This window comes from Myxocyprinus asiaticus, chromosome 5 (genome assembly GCF_019703515.2).
Source record: "Myxocyprinus asiaticus isolate MX2 ecotype Aquarium Trade chromosome 5, UBuf_Myxa_2, whole genome shotgun sequence".
NCBI lineage: Eukaryota > Metazoa > Chordata > Actinopteri > Cypriniformes > Catostomidae > Myxocyprinus > Myxocyprinus asiaticus.
In genome coordinates this window covers 14,164,656-14,180,425 of record NC_059348.1, presented here as the reverse complement: position 1 = coordinate 14,180,425, position 15,770 = coordinate 14,164,656, and the positions used below count along the sequence as shown (strand labels likewise).

The following is a 15,770-nucleotide window of genomic DNA, read 5'->3' as shown; positions in this document are numbered from 1 at the left end:
CAAGTGCCTAAAACTTTTGCACAGTACTGTATATATATGCATGTTTCCTTCAGGGCAGTTTGTAAAAGACATTTAAAGGTATTGAAAGAAGGGAGTGTTTCTAAGGTAATAGTCATTTGCAGCTCATTCCATGCCCAGGGTGCATAAAAAGAGAAAGCAGTTTTACCGAGATCTGAGTGTACCCTAGGGACACTTAAATGAATTCCAAAAGTTGATCTAGTGCTATAGTTGTTAGTATAATAAGATAAGAGGCTGGAAATATAATTGGGTAATTTACCTAACAATCCCTTAACTTATTGCTTAAGTATGGACAATAACTGTCTTCAGCTTTTAATGTGCACTCTTAAATGTCCACACACACATTAACTGTGTCAGGTACTGATGACTCAAATGCAGAAGGTAAGTAAATATCAGTGTCTTAATGCAAAGAGTAAGGTAAAAAATAACTGCTTCGCCCAGAACAGAGGAAGATGCTGAGCTGAGTTCAATAATCCAAGGGGCATGAGCAAAAATGTAATCCAAAGGTTCATAAACTGGGAGATCAGACTGGGAAGGCAAACGAACCCAAAGGCAGAGGGCACAGGAGGAGTAGTAAAGGCAGGCAAGAGTCAAAAACCAGAGAATACTGAAAAATGTGCAAACAGACAAAAACTGACTAGAAGAACAAACAGGCTTGACTGAACTAGGCAAACACCCAAGAAGGGAGAATAAATAAGGAGAAAAATCAAACCGGGTGATGAGAGACAGGTGCAGCTGATAATGAGCGGCCGTGATGATTAAGCCAGAACGTGGCACCTGTCAAATAAAAACAAAAACAAACACATGAGGAGAGAGGGAACATGGAGACAGACAGGAAGGCAGCACGTGGATCACTCTAGAATCTTGACAAACTGATGTAAAAGTAGCTTATGCGTTTCCAATTGAAATGAGAATCCTCTCCTTTTATTTAAGTAACATAAACATGGGAAAGTACAGGCTAATTTACATTAAAGGCAAATGTGGACTTTAATCACAGGTTGCATAAGTTGCTGTTCTTTTCAAACATGTGGCAGACGCACTCCTTTACCTTATTTCATATATAAAACCACAGAAACTAGTGCAGGTCAGCCACTTAATCAGTAGTATTCCACATAAATTTCAAAGTCTTGTGAAATTAATGTGCATTTTGGTCATTCTCACCCTTCATCAACATTCCTATAAATCAATTATCAATAGATCAAACAATGTTGATCCAGGAACAATTTCAGGGATGTCATGTACTGTAGGGTCATTCCTGTTTTGCAGTACATTTTGAACCCTTCAAAAATATGTATATATATATATAATTTAAAAAAAGAGAGATGAGACATGAGATAGTTCAAAAATATCAAAATTAACAAGCTGACAATATATATAAGAACATACTTGTGTTGTAATTTAAAGGTACTATATGTAAGATTGACAACAAGCATTTGAAATGGGTTCTGCAGTCCAAATTCAAAATATTGGATAGTTGTCTGCCCCGCCCCTGACTCGAAGCTCATGAGGGTTGCCAGAATTTTGACATGTAAATTAGCCAACTTAGCATCCGTTTTAAAGGATTTCTGGGCTTTAAGCTGTCTCCATCTTCCAAAAGCATCTCCAATATTTATCCTTGTTTTACTACACCTCTGGTCATGGTGGTTTTTAGATGGATGGCGAGGCTTTTTAGGTCGGGTGGAATCTGTTATCTCTGATCCAGTTCGTTTGCTGGCTTCCATGGCTGCAGCATGCAGTGTTTTTTGCCTGCAAAAACTTGTTCAAATCTGGCAACCTGGTGGTGTCGAAATACTATTGGTGAGTGGGGGGGAATCACACAAGGCCAAAACATAAACAGAAATTCTGGCCCGGAATGGAAACTTCAAAGTAGAATATACTGGCTGTAGCATTGTTATCGGAGAAGCCAGTATTTCAACTTAGCATGTTTCCTAATTCTCTAATGACATATTATGGTCATTTTATGATTTAGTACAGTAAAAATATTACATATAGCACCTTTAAGGAAGTATTGCTTTGAATGTGTATACCTTAATTTCAGAAATGTGCTCTGGTCAAGCTCAAGCACTTTTTAATATAAGTACAAGTACACAAACTTTTTTTAAACTCTTCTTTGATTATTTAAATTATTATTTAGAAATAATAAAAATGGTGCCTTGTCAACTAGTTAATTTTTTTTAACCATTGTGTCTCATCTCAATTTTACATTTTCGTTTATCAATATCATGAATATATATATACACTGAACAAAATTATAAACACAACACTTTTGTTTTTGCCCCCATTTTTCATGAGCTGAACTCAAAGATCTAAGACTTTTTCTATCTACACAAAAGGCCTTTTTCTCTCAAATATTGTTCACAAATCTTCTAAATCTGTGTTAGTGAGCACTTCTCCTTTGCCGAGATACTCCATCCACCTCACAGGTGTGGCATATCAAGATGCTGATTAGACAGCATGATTATTGCACAGGTGTGCCTTAGGCTGGCCACAATAAAAGGCCACTCTAAAATGTGCAGTTTTACTGTATTGGGGGGGGGGTCCAAAAACCAGTCAGTATCTGGTGTGACCACCATTTGCCTCACACAGTGCAACACATCTCCTTCACATAGAGTTGATCAGATTGTTGATTGTGGCCTGTGGAATGTTGGTCCACTCCTCTTCAATGGCTGTGCGAAGTTGCTGGATATTGGCAGGAACTGGAACACGCTGTCGTATACGCCGATCCAGAGCATCCCAAACATGCTCAATGGGTGACATGTCCGGTGAGTATGCTGGCCATGCAAGAACTGGGATGTTTTCAGCTTCCAGGAATTGTGTACAGATCCTTGCAACATGGGGCTGTGCATTATCATGCTGCAACATGAGGTGATGGTCGTGGATGAATGGCACAACAATGGGCCTCAGGATCTCGTCACGGTATCTCTGTGCATTCAAAATGCCATCAATAAAATGCACCTGTGTTCGTTGTCCATAACATACGCCTGCCCATACCATAACCCCACCGCCACCATGGGCCACTCGATCCACAACGTTGACATCAGCAAACCGCTCACCCACACGACGCCATACACGCTGTCTGCCATCTGCCCTGTACAATGAAAACCGGGATTCATCCGTGAAGAGAACACCTCTCCAAAGTGCCAGACGCCATCGAATGTGAGCATTTGCCCACTCAAGTCGGTTACGACGACGAACTGCAGTCAGGTCGAGACCCCGATGAGGACGACGAGCATGCAGATGAGCTTCCCTGAGACGGTTTCTGACAGTTTGTGCAGAAATTCTTTGGTTATGCAAACCGATTGTTGCAGCAGCTGTCCGGGTGGCTGGTCTCAGACGATCTTGGAGGTGAAGATGCTGGATGTGGAGGTCCTGAGCTGGTGTGGTTACACGTGGTCTGCGGTTGTGAGGCTGGTTGGATGTACTGCCAAATTCTCTGAAACGCCTTTGGAGACGGCTTATGGTAGAGAAATGAACATTCAATTCATGGGCAACAGCTCTGGTGGACATTCCTGCAGCCAGCATGCCAATTGCACGCTCCCTCAAAACTTGCGACATCTGTGGCATTGTGCTGTGTGATAAAACTGCACATTTTAGAGTGGCCTTTTATTGTGGCCAGCCTAAGGCACACCTGTGCAATACTCTTGCTGTCTAATCAGCATCTTGATATGCCACACCTGTGAGGTGGATGGAGTATCTCGGCAAAGGAGAAGTGCTCACTAACACAGATTTAGACAGATTTGTGAACAATATTTGAGAGAAATAGGCCTTTTGTGTACATAGAAGAAGTTTTAGATCTTTGAGTTCAGCTCATGAAAAATGGGGGCAAAAACAAAAGTGTTGCGTTTATAATTTTGTTCAGTGTATATAAAAGAATAAAATAAAAAAATACCACAAAACATCACAGAAATCATACAATTCACCAAAATTATGTAACTTCCTGGAGGATGATGTAATTAAGGAACTGGATTTTGTTGGTTAAAGGTGAACTTAGTAACTTTTTATGTACTGTATGTTGTCTAGACTAACATTGATACCTAGGGGCATGGATGCAGCATCTTTCAAATGCTACAGTTTTCAGTTACCAATGCAATTGCAGATATTAATAAATTAATTATTCATAGGCCATGATTAATTGAATCCATGTGTAACAGGTAAAGAATGGGCAAGGAGGAGGTGGGAACTGGCTGAGCAATCAACAAACTTTTAATGCATAAAAGAACTTAAACAAACATAAACACACAGCACGGCTGCATGTGTCTCTCTCTTTCTTGAACTGGTGTCTTTGGCTCCCCTTTATCTTGCTCTCCTGCTGATCAGCTGACTCAGCTCTGGCCTTGCACCCTCACGGCCTGGCCACACCCTCCTCCTCATCACACTCCTCCCCCAACCGATTCAGGTGGGGGCACCATCCGGACTGACCCCCCCCCCCCCCCAATCCGATGCTGTCCTTCCGGCTGTTCTGCCAGCCGGTGAGCCACCCCTCCTACTGGGAACCTGGGGGAGAGATGAGGGGAGGGAGAGGGGAGAGGGAAAGAGCAAGCAGGAGACACTCAGAGAGAGAGAGGAGAGAGAGAGGAAACTTGCTTGCCGGTTCCCAGACATGCTGTCGCCTGGTCCTCAATCACTCCTCCACCCTCTGGCAGAAGACAGCCACTCCTCCCCAGGCGGACGGCAGCGAGTCCTCTGACCCCTGGTGGACAGAACGGCTTCTCCCCTTCCTGGCGGATGGTAACGGTTCCTCCGTCTCCCAGCAGCCGGCAGTGACTCCTCCGTCCCCCGGCGGATGGCAGCAGCTCCTCCCCCGGCGGATGGCAGCGGCTCCTCCCCTGGTGGACGGCAGCGGCGAGGACTCCACGACAGCGCATCCCTCCTCCTTCCCGGGTTTCGGCACCAATGTAATAGGTAAAGGATGGGCAAGGAGGAGGCGGGAACCAGCTGAACAATTAACATAAAATTGTGATGCATAAATGAACATAAACAATTAACTTAAACAAACATAAACATACAGCATGGCCGTGTCTCTCTCTCTCTCTCTCTCTCTCTCTCTCTCTCTCTCTCTCTCTCTCGAACTGGCATCTCCGGTTCCCCTTTATCTCGCTCTGCTGCTGATCAGCTGACACAGCGCCGGCCGTGCACCCTCACGGCTCAGTCACCCCCTCCTCCTCGTCACACCATGAAAAGTGTCCAATAACAGGGCAGTTACTAAGATTAAGCAAGTAGTTTTCAGCTGATCATGTGATTCTAACATGGCAGCCACCATGAAGGGACCTTTATCCACGTAGATAAAACTGTTTTTATAAGGTTATTGATATGACTGGAGTCTTCATGTAAGTGGTCATGATTTTATACATAACTAAAACTTTTTAATGAGGAAAAAAATGCACCTTTAAAGGGATATGACAAAAATATTGAAGACATCCAAAGGAAAAACTATAAACTGATTACCAATTAAAATAATATTCCCTAGAAAACATGTTTTGTTTAAAAATTGTCTGTAAGAGGAAGGAAAACAAATTATGAAACACCTAGAATATTTATTTAAAAATTGTTTTTCAAGGCAAAAATGGCAACATCCGCTCAAAATAAAGTTGTGTTGTGCCATATTTCTATAAAATATTTGATGAGTTTTTAACCAAGCACAAGCTGATTTAATTCAGTAAATACTAATTTTGTAATATCAGTAATAAACTAAACTTTATTGTTTTTTTTACTTTATTAAATTCAGCATAGATTTCACAGCAAAAAGACATGTGCATCGCAATTTGAAGGTGGCCATTATAGAAATGATTTTACAAGGTCTTCTACTTCCAGAAGAGCACTGAAACTTTCACCAGGAGGCAGTAGATATGTAATACATTGCATACAATTGGCAAAGTGTTCATCCTGTTGATGATGTAAAGGCTTTAGTAAATCATGTATCAAATACTGTATGATATGCACAGCTTTATAGGGTTAACATTTTCAGATATTACACACACACACCAACAAATACTGCCAAAACTGTATTTAGTGCACACACACGCACACACACAGTCAGTAATTTCTAGTTCAACTGCACAATGCTGATTTGACAATACTGGCAATATATTTGTCGTACAATAATAAATGCTCATTTTTCCAATATTCCTATGTTTGTAAATTTGCTAAATATAAACCATGATTCTGTTTTTCTTTCAAACAGATCAAATTTGTTTATAATCTAAGAATCAGCTTATTAAATCCTTACAGGAAATCTAAGGATTTCTGTTTATCGATTGTACATGTTTAATACCACAACTGACATATAGGTGGTGTTCTTTCCTGTTAAAATGCTGCTATGTAAGCCTGTGTTCAGTGTTAAAACATGTAGGTAAGCCTATGTCAGTTTTCATGTTCATAATGTATATATGAGTGTGCTGTAAATCTATTGCAAATCTATTTAACTCTATACGGGTCATTTTTGACCAGAACATCATAGATGTTATTAATTTTATATACTTCATTATATCCTCCACTGAGGTGATCTGAACCTGGCAATGTAATTTTGTTTTTCAATTTCATGTATTTATAAACAAAGCTATAAAAAAGTACCTAAGAAGGGCCTCCGGGTCAATTTGACCCGCTTCATGCAAAGACTTACGAGGAAGCTGTACACTCATTCTCTACTAGCACACACACACACATACCCTACACATATACGATCACTCACACACACACACACACACACACACACACACACCCCGCAAATATATAGGCACTCACACAAACTCACACACACACACACACACGTCCCCACACATGTGCACACACACACACACACACGTATCGATTTGTTCCCATTTGTTTCCATTAACATCCATTGTTTTTCATATTGAGGTAATGATATTGTGACAACTTATGTATGTGTTCCTATGTGTGTGTGTGTGTGTGTGTGTGGTTCAAGCAAGACTTGACTCACACTCACCTACACGCCGACATCCAGGGCAGGGCATTTTTCCGGTGGGCCGACACACTTTGGGGCCGATCAGGGGCGGACTGGCAATCGGGAGAACTGGGACTAAGATGAAATGAGCCGTTGCATTATGCAGAACGGGCCACAAAACGGCGCCACAATATGCCGAAGGGGGCAGCGATATGCAGAAAAGGACAGCCCTGTGTAATTTGACTGTGTAATTTAACAATTTATTTTACAAAAAACATCAGTTTATGATTTACAGCCCACATAATAATATTATCCATTCCGTTTGTGAGAATATTTTGCTAAAAACCGCTCCGTTCACGGCAATCTCCCATTCATTCCTATAGGGAGTTCTTCAGAGCTTGTCAGAGCGAGCGGCCGTTACTAAGGGGGGCTGAGCTTAGCAAAGGGTCAGTTGTTCAGGAGTGAAAATGTTTTTTGTTTTTTTTAAATGCTGGTAACTGGTTAACTTGTTAATTTTGTTCCAGTATTGTTTTATTCATCAAACCAAAGTACAAAGTGTTTATAATACATTTTCAGAATTACACCACTTCCTGTCACCTGAAAAAATTAGGCTTCTCTCTTTTCAGTAGAGCATAAGCATGTGCTTTGATCTGAAGGAAACTGCTGCATCGCACATTTCTTTGCCTAACAGAATGATATGACTATAGACAAGCATTAATACAGATCTGATGCTGATAGGTTTTGACTGTGAAGCAGATCTGTAATTACAATTAAATTATCTATACAATGATATTTTGAGTTTTTTTGTTTTGTTTTTTAACACCAGTTTCTCTTGTGAGATCTGGAAACACTGAAACTGGCATGTCACCCACCCTTTTCACAGAGTACTGTCATTTTAAAAAGAACATTATTAACCATTCTTTCATTTCGTTCTAACCGGCTATTTGGAAAGGAGGCTACGGAATGCCAGAACTGGAACGAAAAAATACAGTTTCTGCTCAGAACGAACTGAAATGAAAAATATTTAATTTTTAGTGTCTGTTGTATAGTAGAAATGACCAAGAAAATATGGTGAGATCTGGATTCTCACCCGACCAGGTTTGGACACATTTTTGCATGAATCCTCCAGTTACACTCACATTTGTTTTTTTGCCATCTAAACATTGTTAGAATCAGAGCGGGGCACATACAGTGATGAATTGTGGGAAGTGTCCGAGAGGTGCCTGCCCTGTCGAGAAGGCTGTGCATTCTGCAGGGATGACACACCGTGTGTGGCTCAGGAGGACACAGCCCTTCGCCTGGCCATGGTCTCTTTTCAAGGCTTCTGCATGCTGCTGGACTTCATTAGTATGGTAGTTGTCTACCACTTTCGACACAACAAGGTAAGTAAGTAGTAATATAATGGACTTTATGTCAAAATGATTGATGAGGGGGCGTGTCCGGAAGAAGTTGACAGACGTTTATGTTTGATAACCATAACCGGAAGTGTCTGGCCAGATGTGTGTTTGATGTTTGAATAACCGTAATGTCTGACCGTAGTTTGACCTTTGGTTGACATGATGTCTGTTTGGTTGATAACAATAGACCAGATGTCTCTGACCGGATGCCTGTTTGATTGATAATAATAAACCTGGTGTTTTGACAGGTGTTTATGTCTGATAACAATAACCAGATGTCTGTGACAGTAATTTAACTCTTGGTTGACAGGATGTCTGGTTGTGGTGACAGGATGTCTGTTTTGTGGTTACAGGAAGTGTGTTTTAACTTACCGGTGTTTGACCTTTGGTTTGACAGTTATTTTAAGTAATAAAATTTTTGTCAAGCATGTGGTTTAAAAGATGTGTGACTTCCTGAGTGTTTATAACTCTCCGCATTCAGAAAATTAGCATGCAGGTCGAATTAACTGAAAGGTTGGCTTTTGCCCCAAAGCGCAAGAATGGATCAAGTGTGCCTGAGTTAGCGTCAGTCACGGTGAAGCGTGAGTTTCCCATAACCCATGAGAGTGTTGGCAGGTTCGAGTTTAATAAAACAACAGGTACCATCAATATCTACACTAGAGAAGTTGATGATAACTTGTACGACAATCCACCTTTGTTTTTCAAGGAATAAGATTGGTATTTCTTTTCCAAACATGTTTGGAAGACTTCAACGGCTGCAAGAGACACCCCTCTGTACATAATCATATGGAATGGAGTAACCCCTAAAATACATTTCAGAGTAGTCTGTGATTTAAATCAGACAACTATGTCTCCATAGGCACTTCAGGGGTTGATGAGGAAGATTTTTCTGATGATGACTCTTCCTCAGGATTCAGTGACACAATTCGGGTTATAATACAGACTCTGAAGACGATGACTACGAGCAAGTTTTGGACCTGTCTTTATCAGTGCGTGAGCCTGTTTTGGTCAGGTTGCGTGAGGTGTTCGAAACAAATGTAAATTTTTTACTGGTTCGATGTACCAACGTGAAATACGATTTTTGCAATAATAAACCAACTGTTTTCAAAATAAGGAAACGGTTGATTTAGTGACTTGTGAATTGCAATAAATAAAAAGTAAAGAAATTGTGTATGTACCTGTTTTTGAGTGAGATGTCCAAGACTTTTAAAACGTTAAAGAGGATTAAATGGTTTATTATGGTTGTTTATATTAGTTGTAATTGTGTATTCTAATAAAAAGTCTCCAAATTCTCCCTTTGTTTGTATCTCTCTCTCTTTCCCTCAATAACACATCTTTTAGAGGTCTAGTAACTCTTTAACTTCAGTCACCACTTCACAGGTCATCCTCCCTCCCACTTCACACATAACCTCAACACAATCTTCTGGTTGTAAAACCTTAAGGTTGACCAGCCTACACATGTTTGACCTAATGTGGATTAATTAAACATTACACTATTTCTTGACATTATGTGCTAAACAGACCTTTTATTCTCATTGTAACCTCTATCATACAGCATCAAGAAGGATGTTACAAAAGTAAGATTTAAACAAAATGTTTAATTAGATGTAAATCCTTTTAATTCTACTAAGTTTAAACAAATATGGATAAGCAAGAGTACTTTCACCGATCCTTTAACTAACAGATGTATATAAAACTATGTTTTTAAAGTTTATACGTCTCTCACTAAACTCCTCTTCCACACACACACACACACCCACCCACACACAAACATGTTGGTGCAGCTATCCTTATGAGGACTCTCCATAGACATAATGATTTTTATACTGTACGAACTATAGATTCTATACCCTACCCCTAAATCTAACCCTCACAAAAAAAAATTATGCATTTTTTTATTACAGCTATTTCTTAATTTCACTCTTTAAAATCTTCAATTTAGACATTGAAACAACAATTAACACAGAAAATGTGATTTTAGCACACCTGTGAAAACATTGGATAAGTGATTAATCACTATTCTATTCATATTATTTCAAATGGTAGAGACACCATTTTGGAGTGGAAGCAACAAACATAAGCCCAACGTGTATGTATTCCCTAGTTTATGATGAAAACAGTAAAGTAATAATAATGCCAATAATGTTGTAACTAATAATCTTTTAAGGTAAGCAAAGTGTTAAACAACAAAAAAAAAAAAAATGTTTAAGGTACATTTTCTTTTACCACTGTAAATGTAATGGTCACACTTAATTAGAGAGTACAAGTAGATGTAGAACTCGACCAAAGACATTAAATATTTATTTATTTGGTCATAAATGATATCATAACATCCCACTGAACCAGATATAGTCTTAGCCTTCTGATACAGTCATTGCACCGGGGGTTTATGAAAACAGAGAATAGTAGCTAGGGGCCTTCCCTCTGTAACACAGTACAACTATGAAATAAATAATAGAAATGTGAACTTTTGTAAAAACGTCCTGGTTACTTTCGTAACCTCCGTTCCCTGATGGAGGGAACGAGACGTTGTGTCGATGTAGTGACACTAGGGGTCACTCTTGGGAGCCCCAAACACCTCTGCTTTTTTGAAAAAAGGTCAATGAGAATTGGCGAGTGGAATTTGCATGCCACTCCTCCGGACATACGGGTATAAAAGGAGCTGGTATGCAACCACTCATTCAGGTTTTGTGCTGAGGAGCCGAGACCAGGTCCCGGCCATTTCAGCGGGTAGTTCAGCGTTGTGGCAAGAGGGACACAACGTCTCGTTCCCTCCATCAGGGAACGGAGGTTACAAAAGTAACCAGGACATTCCCTATCTGTCGCTCACTCAATGATGAGTCCATGTAGTGACACTAGGGGTCCCTATACAAAACGCCACAACAAACTGAACTGTGTTACGTGAATTGGCGGTGTGTGACGGGCAGACTGCTGTGTGCCTCGTAGCCAGCGCACCAGGCCGTCACGTAACCTCCCCCAATGCTCTTATGAGCGTCGAATGGTCCATTAGGAACAAGTCGGCTGCCCAACTATAGGGACAGGCTAGCCCAGCTGAGGCCTCTTTTCCCTCTCTTTTCTCCCCAAAAAGAGTGGAATTTGTTAACTGACTGGGAGCCATAAGTGTCTGCGTCGGGGGGTGTCCCTCCCAAGGGGAAGACACCGCGGAGACCACACCCCACCCAAAAAGGGGGGGGGGGTATTCTGAGTGGAATACGTCACATGGTCTTACCGAGTCTTGTCGGAAGTATGTCATATGGAGAGGTCCCATGGTAGGTCCTACCCGAAGGGGGAGGAGTTTCTACAGAGCATGGCGACCGGGGGCAGAGGGGCCTCTGACCAAGGAAGACGCAGTTTGCCGTCAGGGAAACAATTTTGCAGAAGATATCACATGGGGTCACCTTCGGGGAACCAGCACATGTGGAGCATCTACCTCAGTACAGGGGCTCATTAGCGCATGTACTGGGCCAGTCAGCGAGTTTCTCCACAAACTCAACTGCCAGAGGGCTAAGGAGGAAAGTCATCCAGGGATCACAGTCTGTGAACATGACTGGGAGTCAAGAGCGCATGTCTTCACCTCAAGGGAGGGGAAAGGTGCTATGCACAAGCGGTACACCCGGCCAGTTTGTCCCAGTACTTACCTGCTCGTGCCTGCCAATACACGGGACGAGACCGGCTCAACCCGGAGATTGTAGAACCTCGCAAAGGTGTTGGGTGTTGCCCAGCCCGCTGCTCTGCAGAAGTCTGCCAAAGAGGCGCCACTGGCCAGGGCCCAGGAGGCCGCCACACTCCTGGTGGAGTGGGCTCATAACCCCGCCGGGGGTGGCAAGTCCTGAGCCTGATATGTCATCGCGATGGTGTCAATGACCCAGTGGGCGATCCTCTGTTTGGAGACAAAGCTTCCATTCCGCTGTCCACCAAAGCAAACAAAGAGCTGCTCGGAGCTTATAAGGCTCAGCGTGTGATCCAAATAGATGCGTAAATCTGGCTGGATCTGCCTCCTCCTGGGGCAGTGCTTGCAGGTTCACCACCTGATCCCTAAAAAGGGTCATGGGAACATTGGGCACATAGCCCAGTCGGGGTCTCAGGATCACGTGAGAGTAACCCGGACCGAACTCCAGGCAAGATTCGCTGACAGAGAACGCCTGCAGTTCCCCTACCCTTTTGATGGAAGTGAGCGCAGTCAGGAGGGGAGTCTTCAAAGAGTCACTAGAATGCATTTTTGCATCAGCATCTTGAACGGGAGTCTGTGCAAAGCCCGGTTCAGTACTCGCAGGTCCAGGATTGGTCACAACCCACCACCTTTCTTCATTACGATGAAGTAAGGGCTGTAGAACCCTTTCTTCATCTCGGCTGGAGGGACAGGCTCTATCAAGCCTTTGCGCAGAAGGGTAGCGATCTCCGCATGCATGGTAGCGCCGTTCTCACCCTTCACCAAGGTGAAGCGGATGCCGCTGAACCTAGGCAGGCGCCTGGCGAACTGAATCGCGTAGCCGAGTCGGACGGTCCGGGTCAGCCATCGCGACGGGTTGGAAAGCGCGAGCCAAGTGCCAAAACTCCGGGGACCAAGGGAATGGTCATGTTGGACACACCGGCGGGTGGGGCCTCGTGGCGGGGCGGAGCTCAAGGTGCCACTATGAGGGGATTCAAGCCCTGTGGCCGTGCTGAGTCCAGGGACATCGAAGCACTTACCTGGCTCCTGCCACTCACCAAAAGATTCTCCTCCACCGGGGGATGGAGTGGTCTGCTCACCAGCTCCAGAGAAGCGTGTCTCCTTGCCCCTGGTTCGCCCGTCTCAGGGGTGCTTCGAAGCCTTCCTCGGGTTCTTGGCGGCCAGCCGTGAGACAGGTGGTGTCTGCTTCCTGCTCTGGGCTCCACACAGTCATGCCCTTGGTGATGAGGAGGAGGCAGACCCAGGAGGAGGCAGACCCAGCCCTGTCGTTGCTGTGTCCGGTGCGCGCTTTATGCATCTATTTGGATCGCACGCTGAGCTTTAGGATTTCTGAGCAGCTCTTTGTCTTCTTTGGTGCACAGCGGAAAGGAAGCGCTGTCTCCAAACAGAGGATCGCCCACTGGCTCATTGACACCATAGCTATGGCATATCACGCCCAGGACGTGCCGCCCCTGGTAGGGCTATTAGCCCATTCTACCAGGGGTGTAGCATCCTCCTGGGCCTTGGCCAGGGGTGCCTCTCTAACAGACATTTGCAGAGCAGCAGGCTGGGCAACACCCAACACATTTGAAAGGTTCTACAACCTCCGGGTGGAACCGGTTTCGTCCCAGGTAGTGGCACGCAATACAAGCGGATAAGCCCGGGATAGCCAGCCGGGTTTATCGCTTGTACATAGCGCCTTTCACCTCCTCTGAGATGAAGACATGCGCCATTAATTCCCAGTAGTGTTCACAAACTATGTTCCCTGGTTGACTTCCTCCGAGCCCTGTGGCAGTCGAGTTTTCAGAGAGACTCACTGCCGGCCCAGTACACGTGCTAACTAAGAGCCCTGTTCTGGGGTAGGTGATCCGCATGTGGCGGTTCCCTGTAAGGTAACCCCATGCAATGTATATCTTCCGCTAATTCATTTCCCTGTTGGCAAACTGCGTCTTCCTTGGACAGAGCCCCCTCTGCCACAGTCTCCATGTTTGTAGCAACTCCTCCCCCGTTGGGTAGGATCTACCATGAGACTTATTTTCCACTTAAATATCCCCCCCTCTCTTTGGGTGAGGTGTGGTCTCCGCAGTGTCATCCCCTTGGGAGGGACACCCCCTGACTAGACCTGGTGGCCCAGTCGGATAATCCCCCTTGTTTTTTAGGGAGTGGAAAAAAGAAAGGTAAAAGAGGCCATGACTGGGTTTGCCTGTTTCTATCTTTTGGGTAGTCGACTTGTCCCCAAAGGGCCATTCGACACTCATAAACATGTTGGGGGAGGTTACGTGTCGGCCTGGTGCGCTGGCTACGAGGCACACAGTGGTCTGCCCGTCACACACCGCCAGTTCACGTAACACAGTTCAGCCAGTTGTGGCATTTTGTATAGGGACCCCTAGTGTCACTATATCGACACAACGTCGAGTGAGTGACAGATAGGGAACGTCCTGGTTACTTGTGTCACCTCCATTCCCTGATGGAGGGAACGAGACGTTGTGTCCCTCCTGCCACAACACTGAACTACCAGCTGAAATGGCTGGACCTTGTCTCGGCTCCTCAGCATAATACCTGAACGAGTGGTTGCATACCAGCTCCTTTTATACCCGTATGTCCGGGGGAGTGGCATGCAAATACCACTCACCAATTTTCATTGGCCTTTTATCAAAGACCAGAGGTGTTTCGGGCTACCAAGGGTGACCCCTAGTGTCACTACATCGACACAATGTCTCGTTCCCTCCATCAGGGAACAGAGGTTATGCAAGTAACCAGGACGTTACAACATTATTGGCATTATTACTATTTTACTGTTTTCATCATATACTAGGGAATACATACTCGATGGGCTTATGTTTGTTGCTTCCACTCCAAAATGGTGTCTCTATCATTTGAAATGATATGAATAGAATAGTGTTTAATCACTTATTCAGTGTTTTCACGGGTGTGCTAAAATCACATTTTCTGTGTTAATTGTTTCAATGTCTAAACTGAAGATTTTAAAGAGTGAAATTAAGAAATAGCTGTAATTAAAAAATGCAGAACGTTTTTTGTGAGGGTTAGGTTTAGGGGTAGGGTATAGAATCTATAGTTCGTACAGTATAAAAATGTCTATGGAGAGTCCTCATAAGGATAGCCGCACCAACATGTGTGTGTGTGTGTGTGTGTGTGTGTGTGTGTGTGTGTGTGTGTTTATGTGTGTATGTGTGTCTGTGTGTGGAGGAGGAGTTTAGTGAGAGACTTATAAACTTTAAAAACATAGTTTTATATACGTCTGTTAGTTAAAGGATCAGTGAAAGTACTCTTGCTTATCCATATTCTTTTAAACTTAGTAGAATTAAAAGGATTTACATCTAATTAAACATTTTGTTTAAACCTTACTTTTGTAGAAGAGTGTTTGATATTGGATGTTGTATTTAGTAACTTATAGTAAAGCTTTATTTACAACTGGTCAGTCTGAAAACTACATGACCAGAAGACCTTTGCTAGGTATTAAGAGAAAAAGATGTTTAAAGAGTTACTAGGTCTTTTAAATGCTGTTGTTGTTTTATTACCAGAGGACATTGTTGAAAGATTCGTGGAATTGCATGAACTCATGACTAGTATAAGAAGTAAGTTAGCGTGTTTTTTAGCATCATGTTAAAAGTAATATATGATTAGCATTTTGTTTAATTATCATCAATATTGTAGAATTTACAAATAATTTTAATATAAAATATACTAAATTGCTTTGAAATAGTTCCCTGTATCTCAATTGTTAAATTGATAATCATGTTTAAATGGTGTACACGTAAGGATTGAGAATAAAAGAATAACTGTG

General features: G+C 43.0%; 1 protein-coding gene across 1 annotated transcript in view; it reads left to right on the top strand.

The window, feature by feature from the left end:
• Positions 1–15,770, top strand: part of LOC127441626 (probable G-protein coupled receptor 158) — a 111,158-nt gene that overhangs the window by 49,028 nt on the left and 46,360 nt on the right. Inside the window, exon 4 of the mRNA XM_051699243.1 lies at positions 8,090–8,301. Coding sequence (XP_051555203.1) covers positions 8,090–8,301 — 212 coding nt within the window. The remainder of the gene's footprint in view (positions 1–8,089; positions 8,302–15,770) is intronic.